This window comes from Rhinolophus ferrumequinum, chromosome 6 (genome assembly GCF_004115265.2).
Source record: "Rhinolophus ferrumequinum isolate MPI-CBG mRhiFer1 chromosome 6, mRhiFer1_v1.p, whole genome shotgun sequence".
Classification (NCBI taxonomy): Eukaryota; Metazoa; Chordata; class Mammalia; order Chiroptera; family Rhinolophidae; genus Rhinolophus; species Rhinolophus ferrumequinum.
Genome location: NC_046289.1, coordinates 78,846,788 through 78,862,622, shown reverse-complemented (window position 1 = coordinate 78,862,622; position 15,835 = coordinate 78,846,788). Strand labels below are relative to the sequence as shown.

Sequence of the window (15,835 nt, the reverse complement as noted above, 5' to 3'; positions counted from 1 at the left end):
GCTTTTCCTGGTTCTCCTTAGTTGTCTCCAAGTCAGTGATCAGTGGGACAGCCTCTCTCCAGATGATTTCATTCAGCTTTCCAGTGAGCTCATAATCCCAGGCCAGGCCCCTGTCAATTTAGACAGGATCAAATACTATGGATCAAACATGTCCCTATAATAACTATTGTTGATTTTTCCACATAATCTGTTTACCACCCACTTCACGTTCTATGTGTAGATCAAGTCTGGCATTTGAAGCCCCAAAGTAGAAGTTGTTGAAATGCAAAATTATTTTCTCCCTCAGTGGAAATACTCCTTTTTTTATTGTATAAATTTAGAGTGCATATCTTAAGGTTACATTGCCTTCAAGTACGAAGAGAGGTACTCTTACTTGTATTATCTCCCCTTTCCTCCAGGATCCCACAGATTTGTAGGATGCTAGTAACTGACATTTTGAAAAAAACGTGTATAATTTGCAACAATTCGCTAACAGTTCTGGTGTTTTCCTCGCAAAGGGTGGATCACTTAAGAAAATAGTAAGGTTCTTTTAACCTCCATTTCTATTTACTTAAAAAGAATGAGGTAATATAAAAGTTAATGTAACTTCCAAGACTACTTTAGCACTCAGCAAATCCAAATCACCTTGTATTTTTAATGAGAATATATGTTATTACTGTGAAAGCTTTCACAAATTGCTGCACTGTAAAATACAGCATCAGTCACCACTAAGCAGGGGGCACCTTTTTTTCCTGCCCTGTAGCAACACTTTTTATTGTTATGAAAGGTGTTGATTAGCTTTTATTTATGCTGTGTATTTAGGTGTACCCAACGGGGGAGCCAAATTCTTTTATCTGACACACTTGGCAGGTATTTCACGGATGTAGAATCAGAATTGTAACAGAATAGCACTGATCAATTTGAAACTCACCAAACACACTACTCTCTACTCAGTGGATTAGAGGGCATGGAGACTTGTCTGTGACCCAAGACTGGTCTGTGTGGGAAAATCCCTGACTTTCCGTGTGAGAGATGATATGTTCATCTAAGTGCTGTTGAAAAGAGTCGATTGTTTCTTTTTGCTTCAGAAAGTAGTCAGCCTCAGACTGAGCCTTCACAGTGACATTTTACTAGCAGAGAGGGTGGGTGGGGTTAGATAATCATTTCCAAGGAGGATAAGCAAGTTTCAGAGTATATTACAAAAAGGTTTGTAAGCAATCTGAAGACTGAAAAGATTGAGTTGTCCTAACCAGAGTTTGACAGCTAACCATACTCAGTGTGGTCATGGCATGGCGACACTCACTTCGGAGTCCACACCAGATGCCTCTTCTTCAGGAAACCCCTTTTCTAAATGACCCCTTCACCTCCACCATGAATGTTCTTTGTCTTCACACCGTCGTAGGTGTGGGCACTTATTCTGTATGAGACAGTATTCCAGACGTTGGTGATACAGAAATGAACAAAATAGTCAAGAGCCTCTCCTTATGGTATGTATAGTCTTTTGAAAGGAGACAATAAAAAACCAATAACCAAATCAGCAAAGAATACAGCTGCAGTGAAGAGACAGAAGGATGTGCCAGAGAGTAACAGAGAAGGGACAGGGAATAGTCAGTAAGTGAGGCGGTCTGGAGGCCTCTTGGAGAAGGTGACACGTGAACTGAAATCTGAAGAATAAGGCAGAACCATGCAGAAATAAGGAAAGAGCACCTATTGTTGTTATTGCTAGTAACAATTATGTTGTGTCCAGAATTCTATTGGACAGTAAAGTCATTGGGCACAGAGACTGTTATTTACTGGCCTTCACATGTCCTGCGTATCAGAATTGGGCTTTCAGGTAGGATGTGCTACAGGAAATGCTTGTTAAGTCAGACAGATCCTCTCAATGGCAGTAGGAGAGAACTATTGTAAGGTACTGTTCTGCACGGTGCAATTCTTCGAACGATGGTCCAAAATGATAGGTCTTGAAACTTCTGGAATAAAAGGTTGCATCTGTTTCCACACAGTTGTGCTAGTATCTTTTAAGCATTAACAATCCCTGAATGGGCAGTCGGCAGCCAATAGAGGGATGCTTATACAATAGGAGCTGTTTATTCTGTTAGTCAGTGTGTGCCGTGCATGACTCACATGCTGTCCTCTGAGCCCAGACAAGCTGGTATATAAGCTGGTATATAAGCTGGTATATAAGTCTCTTCTGTAGGTCCAGGTTCAAGGATTCACAACATTTTCACATTGCATTTTGGCATGTAGAACATACTATTAATTATTCTCACTGTCTCATCTGAACTCTTCCTTTATGACTTAAATGAGGGGAAGAAAATACTTTCTCTTTTTCTATTAGCATGAAACCAGGGAATGTGAGAGCTGGGAGGGACCAAGGAAACGAAGCGTTCTTCTCATCTGGAGCGAGTCTACCTGAATCCATAGTTCTGTTACGTAGAAGCTGTGTGATCTCGGGCAAACAATTTAACCTCCTTGTGATTCAGTTTCCTTATCTGTAAAATTGGGGTCAGAACAGTAGTGGTCATGGGTTTTAAATGAACTAACGCATGTAAAGTGTTATGAAAAGAGTTTGGCACATGTAAACATTATAAAAAGTGTCGTGCGCCATTATCTAGTTCAAAGGTTTTACACTCCCCATGGACCAGATTTGTAACCCAAATAAGTCAACTGCCAAATGTTTCAATTTTTTTTTTTTTTTTTTTTTTTAGAATTGCCAATGTTTACAAATAGAATTGTTTCATAAAACAACTAGATTTTCTGCTGCTTTTGAAAAACAAAGAGGTCCGGCAGCACTGGGCTTATATACTCATGTGACATCTATTAGCAGTATCTGAGCAGTGGCCCTCCAATTTATACTGAGTGCTTCATCTCTCATTTATTGTCGTCTCCACCATTGTCTATTGCATCCCTGACACTATTAATAATTGGAACCACCTATTAATATTTACAGCCTGCAGGTAATTGAGCTTGCTACCTTTCTCCTTCCAGAGCAGAAGAGTACAGATTTCGTATTCATCTTGGATATGCCAAGTAAGGGTGAGGAACAGGCAGACAAGTTCAAAGAGCAGTTGCAGATGTAGCCAAAGGTACTCTGTTAAAATTGAAATCCAGTAAAGCAAATATGTCAAAGTTATATTCCCTGTAATACCACATTTTTTTAAAAGGCTTGTAGTACAGTCCGTATTTTGAATCTCTCTATTGAAATGTCTCATCCATTTATTCCCATTGCATTTACTTCTTGAAAACATTCACTCTGATCAGTTCAAGCAATGCTTATTGTTTATCAAGTACCAAATGCTTCTTTCCATTAATAGAGGATGAATATTTTAAGATATCGTCCTTTCCTTAGAAGCTTATTGTCTGATGATTGAGACAGGTCCATAAAAATTTATCAACGTGTATGCTAAAGTTTGCTCTGCTTTTTTATTTTTCTTTAACTCAAGGGGAGTTTATGCCACCCAAAATCCAGTCCCCATTGTAGGGCTGTGAAATGAATTTTAGTTAATAAATATAAATATTGTAATACTGCAGAAGTTTTCATTTGAACCATGCTTTTTATTTTTTAAATTTATTTACTTGAACCATGTTTTCTATAAAGTGACTTTTATCTTTCAGGAAATCTTATGTTTGATCTTTACAAATGACAACAAGCAAACCACAAGTTAAGGCAGCTTCCCCCTCCCCTCCCCCACACCCCCCATTTTCTAGCTTTTCTAATGAAAAGAATTTGTTTTGAACTGTGAAGTGTAACATACCTTGTTGGGAAATTGTTTCAGAGTCCTGTTAAATGTTTAAAGACTTGCTGGCAGTTGGAATTTCCAGAATATAATCTAAGCAATCATTTCCTGGGAAGGTTCCAAATTTGCTGAGTCATTAATTTAGCATACCAGTTTAAAAATCAAATTAAATCTCTAGAAATGCAGGATCCATTGTCCCCTAAATAGGTCTTCAGTGCATATGGTTTTCACTTTGGCAGTAATTTCAAATGAAACACTATTAACATAAGGATGTTACAGACACTTCAAAAAAACACAGTTTTAAACAAATTTTAATCTCTATAATCTTTATTCTGTTTAATCTCTAATCCTGGCTTTAAATTTTAGTGGTCATCATTTTTCTGTTCTCATATTCTCTTGCATCCATGACATGATACCTCTTACTGAGAACAGAAAAGAGACCTTTATACTTTTCATCATCTATAATTTGCCAAATCAAATCATTTACATACATACATCCCAATACCATATTTTACAGTAATGTCAATTCTCACAAAAGTTCCACACCAGTAATTTAATCCAAACTGCTCAACTCAGGAAGAGAACAATTTATAGGCTCCATGGCTAATGTAAAAATGTAAATTTTTAGAAGCACATCCTCCTGCATATGCTTACCATAATTATAGAAAAGGGAATTTTAAATCTGTTCTGCCAGTTCTGAGCCAGCTTTGCTCTGAACATAATAATGAAGTAGAATGAAACAAAATGTAGTTGTTCCCTTTCCAAAGTATTTCAACTTTTCTCCGTATTCCTTTAAGAAACGATCATTCTGCAGATTTCCCAGATTTGCTAAATACACAGTGGCAAACTGGAACAGCAAGTAACAGTGGAAATTAATTTAAACACCATTTAGTTAACCAAGTAAAACCTTCACTAGTGTTGACGAATAATGAAGAATTTTCTGATTACTAGACTTATCTTTAAAGAAAGATCTTATTTAAAAATCTAAAGTACTATACACATTATAATTAAATCTACAAATAAGTGAAAAAATAAAATGAAGTAAGTTAAGAAAGAAAGAAAGTAATACTGTATCTCTTTATTTTGTATAAATAATGCATTACATTTTTTTAAAAAGCCTGGTTATTTAAGTCAATATTACCCTGTGAATTAATAATTCTTGTTTCATATTGAAGTTATCTTAAAGTCTAAGCTAATTAGATTTAGATCAATAAGATTTTTTTATCTTTTAAAATTATCAATTTCTAAAGTTATGCCTACTCTGAGACTTGTTACATCAAACAAAACATACTGTAGTTATACCTTTGTGGTGTACATATCTTCAAATAAAACTTCACATAATAAGTGAAATTATATATTTTTGCTTAAAGTCATAACTGAATATTAATTATTAATGAAAAATGTATCACTTGTTCGGAAAATCCTTAGAGTGTTTGGTTTGTGTTCACATCATTAGAAATATTTCTAAAGGGATATTTGACCAGATGACAGAAATGGTGGTTCTTAAACATTTATGTAAACAATGGTAAATATACCGTGTTTCCCTAAAATAAGACCTAATCGGAAAAGAAGACCTAACCAGAAAATAAGCCCTAGCATGATTTTTCAGGATGGCATCCCCTGAACATAAGCCCTAATGTGTCTTTTGGAGCAAAAATTAATATCAGAACCGGTCTTATTTTCTGGGAAACACAGTATGTAATAGGGCAATGGCCTTATTTCATAGGCTCTTGTTTTTCTGCTTGTTTTACAATTTGTTCTATCTCAATGAAGGCAATATTTTACATTTTAATTGAAGACTGGATGAATATCTCATAAACAAAGTCATCAGATAGTCTTCCTTTCTGTATTAGCTTCTTAGATTTTCCTCACGATAAGGAAAGGCACATGCAAATATTTGTGTGTGGCGTCCCAGAAACATAGAATATAATTCTGCAAACAAAACTTCAGAAGGCTTCTTCACTCTTCTTTTCCCAAAGTGTTTATCTGATAAAATTAAACAACTCAATCTCCTTCCAGCAGTAGATCAGTTCCCACATGAGAAGTCAGCAGGCATGCACCCTGTCTCTATATTTTAAAGCTTTTTCGTTTAAAAATACAGGCCACATTGAAAATGATTAGTTGTATTTGGAACTATAAGAAAATGTAATGACAAGTATTTCTGGTCATGTTGCTAGCTGCTTGTGTAATTTTAGGATGTCATGAGTGACATTAAAATCTTTATTAATGCCATTAAAATCTTAAATTGCTATTAAATCTTAAATGCTATTAAAGTCTTAATTTCCGACACTATAGATTATGTAGTTTGTGAGTTGTTATTCTGTGCCAAGGACATATGTGGCTGTGGGAATCTCATCATTGCTTGAATATGTATGGTGCCGTCTCTGGGCCACAAAGTAACAGCCAATTTCTTTTCCCTAAACTCATGTGTAATGTCTTAAAACTCCTTATGCAGTCCTGCCTCGAAGGTAATAAATGAAATGACTTCTCAAGAATAATTCTGAATCTTAACAACTTATGGCAGTGTTTACGTGAATGTTACCATGTTGGATGAAAAGAGAATGGTTTATCAGATTGCCTCTGGCTCTTCTGCGTGACTGTGCCCCACGGTGTACTCAGTAGTCCTACGCCAAACTGACTCTGGTCACACAGCCTAGAATTAGGTATCTTACAGGAAGGAAAATAACTGAAGAGTGATTTGGCCAACTTTTCGTATGATTTTCCAAATCTGAGAACATTTTAAGCCTGCTAAGAAAGTGTGACATCGGTCAGCTCTTATTCTGAGTGTTGAAATTTTCCAACTATGGAAAAATACCACTTTTCACTTCAGTCTGTGCTTAAAACTGGCCATTGGCTACAGTTACTCAAGAAGGACGCATAAAAAAGGAACTTGACCCTGTGGATTTAATTATTTTTCAATCCCATTGAAGATATTTATTCAATATGTTCATGATTCTGGTCTGGCAAACCTTTAGCCCATCTTTATAAGCTCCCTAGACATCTCTGCAAGAGTCGAGCCTTTCCAGAGTAATTACATTTTACAGTTTCATGGAATTGTAATTATAACTGTAACTGTAGACATAATATCCCTAGGTAGAACCTCGTCTCAAAATTGTTTTATTGCAGCTAGTGAATCTGCAAATCAAAATTTCCCCATTTGGTAATGTGGTATTTTGGGGCAGATAGGAATTGAAACGGATGGAAATTGTATGTAAATATGATTTTTTCTCATCTTGTCAGTAATCACTCCAAATTAGAAATTAACTGAGTAAGGTGATAATACAAGGGTCCTGGAGGCAAACAAATGTAATGTCATTTTTGGCTCCACTATTTACTAGCATTTGACCCAAAAGAATGTATTGAAACTTTATGAGTTTAGATGCCTCAACTGTAGATAACAAGGCCTATCTTCCTAGGCGTCTAACACAATGATTACTTAGAGTAGGTGCTTAATAAATAAGATATATAATTATAATGACTATTAAAAAGTAACTTAATTTACCTTTTATTCTGGTAATTTCAAAATACATTTATTCTAATGACTCCCAAGTGTATTTCCATGATGTCAAGAGATATCATGAAATTGCCCCCAAATTCTGAAAACACAGTTAATTTTAATTCACTTGATTTTAAAAAATCTATGCCTTGGGCTGATTAATTCCAAAACTGAGACAAGCGTGCAGAGAGACATAATTATGACCATAATACTAATATTTGTGTGTTTTGTCTAGTTCACCAGTTATGTTTTCCAATTATAAAAATGATAGTATAAGTTTTACCTGTTATTTTTATTTGAGGAATCATTTAATTTTCTTTTTTTTCCTCTGAGAGAATCCAAAGAAACTACAGGCGTTTTTCAGATAAAGTACTATGTAGAATAGACTGGGGATTTACATTTCATTTTCTATCTTCCTGAACCACTTGCAAACTAACTATTAGAAAGTTAACCATGTGCGTGTAATACTTTTAGAAAATGCCAATGAAATCATATGTGCAGTGGGATTAAGAACCATTTTTCTTTGTTTTCAGCTTTATATTTCAGGATTGAAGTAATTCAATTACTTTTTAAAAACCAGACATTACTTGAAAGTCCTAGAAATCAAGTTCAAATATTCTGATCTCCACTTTTCTTCATTTCAGACTATAAAAACGAGGTAACTTAAATAAGAAATAAAGGGGCAATAAATTTCATCAATGAACAGAAACATAATTTTAGTTTATGTCTCTCACATTCTTAAGGAGCAAACCACTAAACACAATGGTAACTACAATGTGATTTAAAAATACATAAATTCACTAATCAAGTAGTCTCTTACATCTTAATTGTTCTTTGTTTTGTTTTTTATTCAAAACATACAGCAAAAGTCACCATCAGAGTCATTTATTGGTCGAGAGAAGAGGTCAAATTCTCAGTCGTACATTGGACGACCAATTCAGCTCGACAAGATTTTGATGTCGAAAGTGAAAGTGCCCCACACGTTCGTCATCCACTCCTACACGCGGCCCACCGTGTGCCAGTACTGCAAGAAGCTTCTGAAGGGGCTTTTCAGGCAGGGCCTGCAGTGCAAAGGTAAGGATGACCTTGCCACCAAAGAGCTGTCACCGGCCAAACTTTGATCCTTCATCTACTTGCAATTACCATATATTTTTTTTTTTTAGTTTCAAAACTCTCTTGCTGATGAATTCTTGCTTTTTAATTTGTTTTCTTTTAAAAATCCTTGTGATTAGATTGCAGATTCAACTGCCATAAACGCTGTGCACCAAAAGTACCCAACAACTGCCTAGGTGAAGTCACCATTAATGGAGGTGGGTAAAAAGAGCAGCAGTCGCGCCTGTGCTTCTCCCCTTTGCCGAGAGTATGTCAGTTAGCCGGACTTTTTTTTTTTTTTTTTTTTTTTTTTACCGTTTTTCTGTTTTGTTTTTCCGGTCAGATACTTGTGCCCCAGCTCCAAGTAAATTATGGCCTCGGTTTGTTCTACTTTACTGTAGAAAAGCACCAATTCCAGCTCACAGAGTTTGATTAAAAAACAGAGACCTTCTCAGTTTTTACACTGTGAACTAGTACTGAAAACTTGGATTCCAGCATTTCTTCCCCAAATCTCTTTTTTAATATGCCTATACTAGTTTGTTCAGAAATGCAGAAATTGTTGGAATACCCATAAGTTATGACTGTCAAGTCTCTTTTCCTCCATCCTTCTCGTTCCAAACGCTGAGACAGAAGTTAACATTTTTTCCCTCTATCAAAGGAGTGAAGAATCATAGAGCCTGACCCATCAGGAAATAATCACCCTCTTCCCTGCTCCACCCAGTTGCTTTCATTATATATGTGCTTGTTAACTTGAATCTTTCCTAATAATAAAAGGAACTTTAATTCAGCCAATGAAAAATGCATATCATTTTCTACATTTAGTAATATTTCTTTGGTAAAACTCCTAAGTGCATAAATTAATTTTGAAGGACTCCTAAGAAAAATGTCATATCTTAAAGAAACAGCTCACATTTCCTTCCCGAGTAGTATTCCTAATGGATTTTTAGCAAAATATTTGACATAGTATCTATCCCAGGCTGACTTTTTCCATAGATAGTGGCCTGCATTATACCTTCAGTCTGATACCAGTTTTCTGATTCCTCTGGAGAGGAAAATGGTGATAGAAGACCAGAGAAAAACAAGTTCAGTATTTTTGTTGCTAAAGGCTAAAGAACGAGTGATGATCTTTGCTCTAGAACTTTCTTTTGTAGAAGGAATATATACCTAGGAAAAGAAGAAGAAGAAACCTCTTCAGGAAAACAGTCCCATACTAGTTTCTGCCTTAGAGAATTCTGCATGAATTAGCTGCCAAAATGGAAAGCTTGGCAGTCTTCCTGCTTTCTGCGGCATGTGGTTTTGACTTTGTTCAGGCCCAGAAAAATGTCAATGTGTTCTTGATAACTAGAATAAGGGGAAACAGTGCAGTTTTTGATATTGTTGATTACTTTGAAATTGCATTTTCCCAGACAATCAAAAAAGTCTGGTAAAATGTGAATTTTCAAAGCTTGGCAGGCTAGGGTCTCTGATCAATTTATTTCCTAATTTTAAAATAAGTACTCTGCATTGGTAAGTATTTATAATTTATTTTATTACCGTCAAGTGCAAAATAACAGAGTTCAGTATAACTTCAAATATCAAATATCTTAGGTATTTAAAAGGAGCTTCTATGTGACCAAATTAATGTATTGGAATCCATGACTTGAAAGGTTACTGGAATAGCAAGAATCAATACCACTGAGTATTAGTGCATGAGAAAGTTGCCCTCCTCCTCCCATGTATCTTTTTCCCAACAGGGCTGTGATATTGCAATATGGTCAGGTTCTTCTTCACTTGTGCCTGGTGTCATTTGGCTTCCTAGCACTTTGCTTCTGTCCTACCCTTGGCTTCCTTCCAAGGCTCTCCATGGCTTTTCATGTTTTTAGGCCTAAGGGCATGAAAAACAAGCATCTGCTTGTAAAATTATATGTTCATCCTCTCATAAAGTCAGATACTTATGAACTAAACTTTTTTTAAGAAAAAGGAAAAGATGAATTCTTTAAATAACTATTTTTTTAGGGCTTCCAATTGACTTGGTTTAGGATTGAATCCTAGGCAATTGAATGCCTAGGATTTCAGGCTTATCTTCACGGGTACAAAATAATTTTTTAGATTTGCTTAGCCCTGGGGCAGAGTCTGACGTGGTCATGGAAGAAGGGAGTGATGACAATGACAGTGAAAGGAACAGTGGGCTGATGGATGACATGGAAGAGGCCATGGTCCAAGACGCTGAGATGGTGATGGCAGAGTGTCAGAATGACAGTGGGGAAATGCAGGATCCAGACCCGGACCACGAGGACTCGAACAGAACCATCAGGTGAGGGCCACACTCCCAGCCTCAGTCCAGCCATGGAACTCCAGAGCTCTTTGATATTTGAGTCTACTAAAAAGGAAATTTAAAGTGTGTGCTTACTGTTTATGGATGAGCTGCATACCAGAGCCTTTGGAGTTGGGAGGTCTGGATTCCCTTTGAGAAGTGCAGTTTGCATCCTTTGTAGCAGTGCTTCGTTCTTTGACTCATTTTCTTTTGTATGTGAGGGATACTCGTATTGGCCAGACACAAGTTTAGTACTAGATTCATGTTTATTCTATGCTTATTGTGTGCAAATGCAAAGATCAGGGACCAACCTCAGCAGACACCGTCTGTTTCATAGATGGCCCCTGTTACAAATATCACATATGACTACACCTTGCTGTTCTTGATTTTATTATATCCTAAGTTGGTGTAACTTTACATTGGTGATCTAGTTATCTATACTTTTTTAATTCCTAGATGATCCCCATTTTTAAAAAAAAATATCAGGAATCTGTGTACACTAGGGCCAAATCAAGCTGCTGCCTGATTTGTAATAAAGTTTTATTGGAACATAGTCACATCCGTTCATATCAACTACATTTGCATTAATTTACAAAATTAAGTATTCTGAAGAGCCTAAAATGTTTATTTCCTGGCCCTTTTTAGAAAAAGTTGCCTAACGTCTGATTTATGTTATAAAGTATATTTAAACTTTTGTGTTCCTTTTACAAATGCCATATTCATTGACAAACTGAAATTGTTCATTAGAGTAGAGCAATAACATAACTGAATATTTTCCTTTTTATGGAATAAGACTTGTTTCTAAAATACCAAAAATAGTATTCTTGTGACCCAGCTGTCCTTTGCAGGTATGCATTTCTTTTGTATCAAAGAGAGGGGCTTGCAGAGGTGTACGTGCATATATGCATGTGGGGTGGGGATGGAAGAAGAGAAGAAGAGACAGACAGAAAAGAGAGAGATGAAGGATTGGCCTAATTTCATGAGTAATAGTTACTTAAAAGACAGTTTAAACAGCAGATTTCAATTTTTATGAGATTATCCAGGGAGAGATGCAAATTGATGTGAAATGATGTTATCTGTAAATGATTAATATTTTGTATATAATGTGTAATAAGTAAGTAAATAAGCTTTCATGTGTGATTCTGAATACTGTGGTCTGGGTACACTAAGACGGTATGATGTCTGATGTTTACTAGAAATCTGAACACTGTACAGTTTAAACCTGAAGACTAGGGTGCTTATTATCCTCCCTCAGGATTTTTAATGTGCACATACCAAAGTGTCTGTCACTCCTCAGAGTCATCCAGATGCTGAACCATGTACTCTGGCAATACATTCCACTGAAAATGGGATGTGAAATGTGTGTGTGTGTGTGTGTGTGTGTGTGACTTTCTCTTTGAAAGAGCTGAAATAAGGTTTTAGGCAGGAAAAGCAGATCCGTATCTAAAAACATTTCTTTCCTACAATATTTTGACTTTTCAAGTCCATCAACAAGCAACAATATCCCGCTCATGAGAGTAGTGCAATCTGTGAAACACACGAAGAGGAAAAGCAGCACAGTGATGAAAGAAGGGTGGATGGTCCACTACACCAGCAAGGACACTCTGGTAAGATCCATAGCCGGCAGCTTCCTCCAGTCTTGCTAGCTTTCACTAGAGGAGATGCCAATGTCCTGTGAAGACTGTGGGATGGCTAGGTTACCAGGAGCAAACCTCAGTGCAGGCAGGGCACAGGATCAGCAGGGGGGAACGTTAATGGTCTCTGGGTATCAGAGGTAGTTGATCAAGCCACTGAGTTAGAGAAAAGTGTAGACAGCAACCTCAGGGAAACAAAATCATTTCCCTCTATTACGCGAGATGATCTCCAGACCACCTGAATGTCTACCTTTCATTTTATAGCAGTCCTGAAAATGTCAGTTTGTGCTTTCAGAATGCTCCTCTATCTTTCAGAATTTAAAAAAAAAGCATTTTAGGGAGAGGAAAAAGCAATAACTATTACATACTTCTTAAACCCTTAATTGTTCACTTAAACACCGACCTCCATAGGAATACAGTAATCCTGTATTTAATTAGATAAAAGACAACACACTTTAAATTTTTTAGTATAATCTGAGTTGTTCATTACTTCAGATTTTCCTGCCAGTTGGTAAATGAAGTTGTACATGAAGGTAAGAAAAAAAAATTGATCCACGTTTCGAAGTTGAATTAATTGACATTTGGTGATAGCTTCTTTTTCAGTTACTGGTTGTATTTTCCTCATCACCTCCTACCTATAGGATCCCCGTCACTTCATTAGATACACGCCCGTAACCTAATTATCTATAGTCTCAACCTTCTCTGCTGAAGAGAGGTTTACATGACTTACTGTAGAACTCAGTTGAACACCATGTAATTCTACCTAGACGTGGTATAGAATATTTAAAATATATTTTATGTGTTTGACTGGTCTGAGATTGGTTGTGGAAGAGACCAAGAATAGTGTTAGGGCTTCTTAGTCTAAAAAGATGAACACACACACACACACACACACACACACACACCCTAATCATCAATCATAGTCGTTTTGACTGGTAGGAGCTTAAGAGAAGGCAAAGTTATTTGATGCTTTCCCCTGACTTTGTTAAGTTGATATCATGGAGTCAACCCTACCATCCAACAACATATTCTTTAGTTCAGTTACAGCATCCAGAACTCTTCCATCTCTGATGGAAGCTGAAATACCTGCTGGATCAGCATAGCATTCCTTATGTTCTAAAACAATGAGAATGACTAAGCATCATATCTCCTATGAAGCCTTTTTATTTTGTTACAGACTAGAAAGCCACCTTTACCTACTCAAGCAGTCAAATTTAAAGAGCAAGTTTTCTTATTACTATGTATGTAATAAATGTCAGGCCCTGTGCTGAGTGCTAATAATACATCGTCTCCTTTGCTACTCATAACTCTGATGTAGACGTGGAAACATCACACAACAGCTGCTAAACAGTTCCTTTCTAGAGTCTGAAATTGAATGTGAGTCTTTCATGCACTTTGCACTATCAAATCTTACATCTCCATTGGGAAAATGGTTTGATTCTATCAATCCTGGGTATTTCTAAAGTTTTTAAAAGATCCTGAATCTAACTTCTATTTCAGCGGAAACGGCACTATTGGAGATTGGATAGCAAATGTATTACCCTCTTTCAAAATGACACGGGAAGCAGGTACTACAAGGTAAGGGTAGCTCTTTCCTTCATTGGAGTTTCATGCCCTCTCTACGTGGAGATGTAGAGTATTGGGAATGCAAAATACATCCAACAGACAAGATTGTTTTTGTGCTTGCTCTAAGTTATTTTTTCTTCTCTGTAGTTTACAAATTTCTGGGTAATCAGGTTGTGACCCCATGATAGCCATCTGTAAATTTCAAATTTCTCTGGGGAATGCTTCTGGTCCCATGGGATGGAGGCAGGGGAGGGGAAGCTTAATTGAAGATTTTAGCAGAGACGTGTGATTTAACCACAAAATCCACAGTCACGCTCCATCCAGGCTTTTTTTTTTTTATTTATTTTTTTCCTTTCTTTTTTTTTTTTTTTGCATTTATAGCTTGCAGAATATCACTGGTTAAGAAACGCTGTATGATTTCTCCATGCATTGCCAATATTCATAAGGAGCATTTACTTTCCCCTAGAGGAAAATTTGACAGCAATTTTCACTTTATCTGTCTACATGAAATAATATAGATGTGGCATAATGTCTCACCCAGTAATAAAACATGGTTGCAAAAGAAGTTCATAGTGAAAACTGTGTATCCTTGGTCCTTCAAAATTAATGCAGGCTCAGACATAGTTGTGATTATCTGTGGCCATTTTACACAGCTCTATCAGAAAAAGGAAACTTCATTAACTTTTAAATAAAAATATGTTTTAAAAGTTATTTCTTAGTCACTCCTGGAAGACAATGTGATGATTAATTTTTTAATGTTAAAATTTTCTTAGAAGTAACTGCTTTTAAAACCAATCTCAGTAGTTTTCTCACTGAAACGATTCACTTGGCTATATTATATTAACAGGTATCAAATCAAATTATGTGATTCATTTTCAGTACCTTACAGAACAGTTAAAATTTTAAAGCAGCCATGTAAACCCAAGTGCATTTTGCAAGTGTTGTGATTCCACTTAACAGTTTTAAAACTGATCATTTGTATTTTAAGCCTTAGATTTTGATGTAGGTTCAAAGTCATTATTCTTACTGATGTTTTTCTTCTTGCCGCATGAACATAGTGAAAAAGTCACTTGGATTTTTCTAGGAAAATGAAATAAGGTTTCCCCAATAAAGGTATTTTTGAATTTTGCTTTGTAATATTATGTCTTATAAAACCATTTTTATATAAATGATGGCCATTTGTAATGTCATTTCTCACATGTCCCTGGCATGAATTGTATTTAAAAGTTTACATAGTTTTGGTAAACTACATTTAGCATACTCTTGCTTTCATAGGAAATTCCTTTATCAGAAATTTTATCTCTGGAACCAGCAAAACCTTCAGCTTTAATTCCCAACGGGACCAACCCTCACTGTTTTGAGATCACTACGGCGAATGTAGTGTATTACGTGGGAGAAAACGTGGTCAATCCTTCCAGCCCGCCCCCAAACGGCAGTGTCCTGACCAGCGGCGTTGGGGCGGACGTGGCCCACACTTGGGAGGTGGCGATTCAGCACGCCCTCATGCCCGTCATCCCCAAGGGGTCGTCCGGAGCTTCAGGAACCAACTCTCACAGTGAGTCTGCTGCTTTTCTGACTGTCCGTGGAGCAGGTGAAGACAACCTGCTGAAGGGTGATTTAGTTTATTGGATAACACAGGGTCTCTAAATAAAAGCGCTATACGGATGAAGATGTTTCATTCATTAAATTAAGCCTACGTTTTATTTTATCTTAAAATCGGAACAAATTAATGTAAGCTCACTATATATATACAGGCAATAGCAGAAACCTAGAGATGTTGGTCCTGAAAGAAGTCGTCTGGTCAGCTTGAGCTTGACTTGGAATGCCGGTCTTGTTATTTGCAAACCTGAGTTCAGGGTGTTGGCTCAAAACCACCTCATGTGGTGCTCTGTGTGGGTACTGGGTGTGTAGAGGACTTGGAAACCGTTGATAATTTTACCCCAGGAAGAAATCTCTGTCGTGAATAGATTGAGATAAATTTTATGAAAATGGAACCAGGATCAAATATTGAGGATGAATTTCTTTAAATATTTGAGAG

At 36.6% G+C, this 15,835-nt stretch overlaps 1 protein-coding gene across 3 annotated transcripts in view; it reads left to right on the top strand.

Moving 5' to 3' along the window:
- Nucleotides 1–15,835, top strand: part of PRKD1 (protein kinase D1) — a 299,064-nt gene that overhangs the window by 235,851 nt on the left and 47,378 nt on the right. For all 3 annotated transcript variants that reach the window (XM_033109340.1, XM_033109339.1, XM_033109341.1), the window contains 6 exons: nt 8,076–8,286; nt 8,445–8,522; nt 10,393–10,597; nt 12,081–12,204; nt 13,732–13,809; nt 15,073–15,352. In XM_033109340.1, coding sequence (XP_032965231.1) covers nt 8,076–8,286; nt 8,445–8,522; nt 10,393–10,597; nt 12,081–12,204; nt 13,732–13,809; nt 15,073–15,352 — 976 coding nt within the window. The remainder of the gene's footprint in view (nt 1–8,075; nt 8,287–8,444; nt 8,523–10,392; nt 10,598–12,080; nt 12,205–13,731; nt 13,810–15,072; nt 15,353–15,835) is intronic.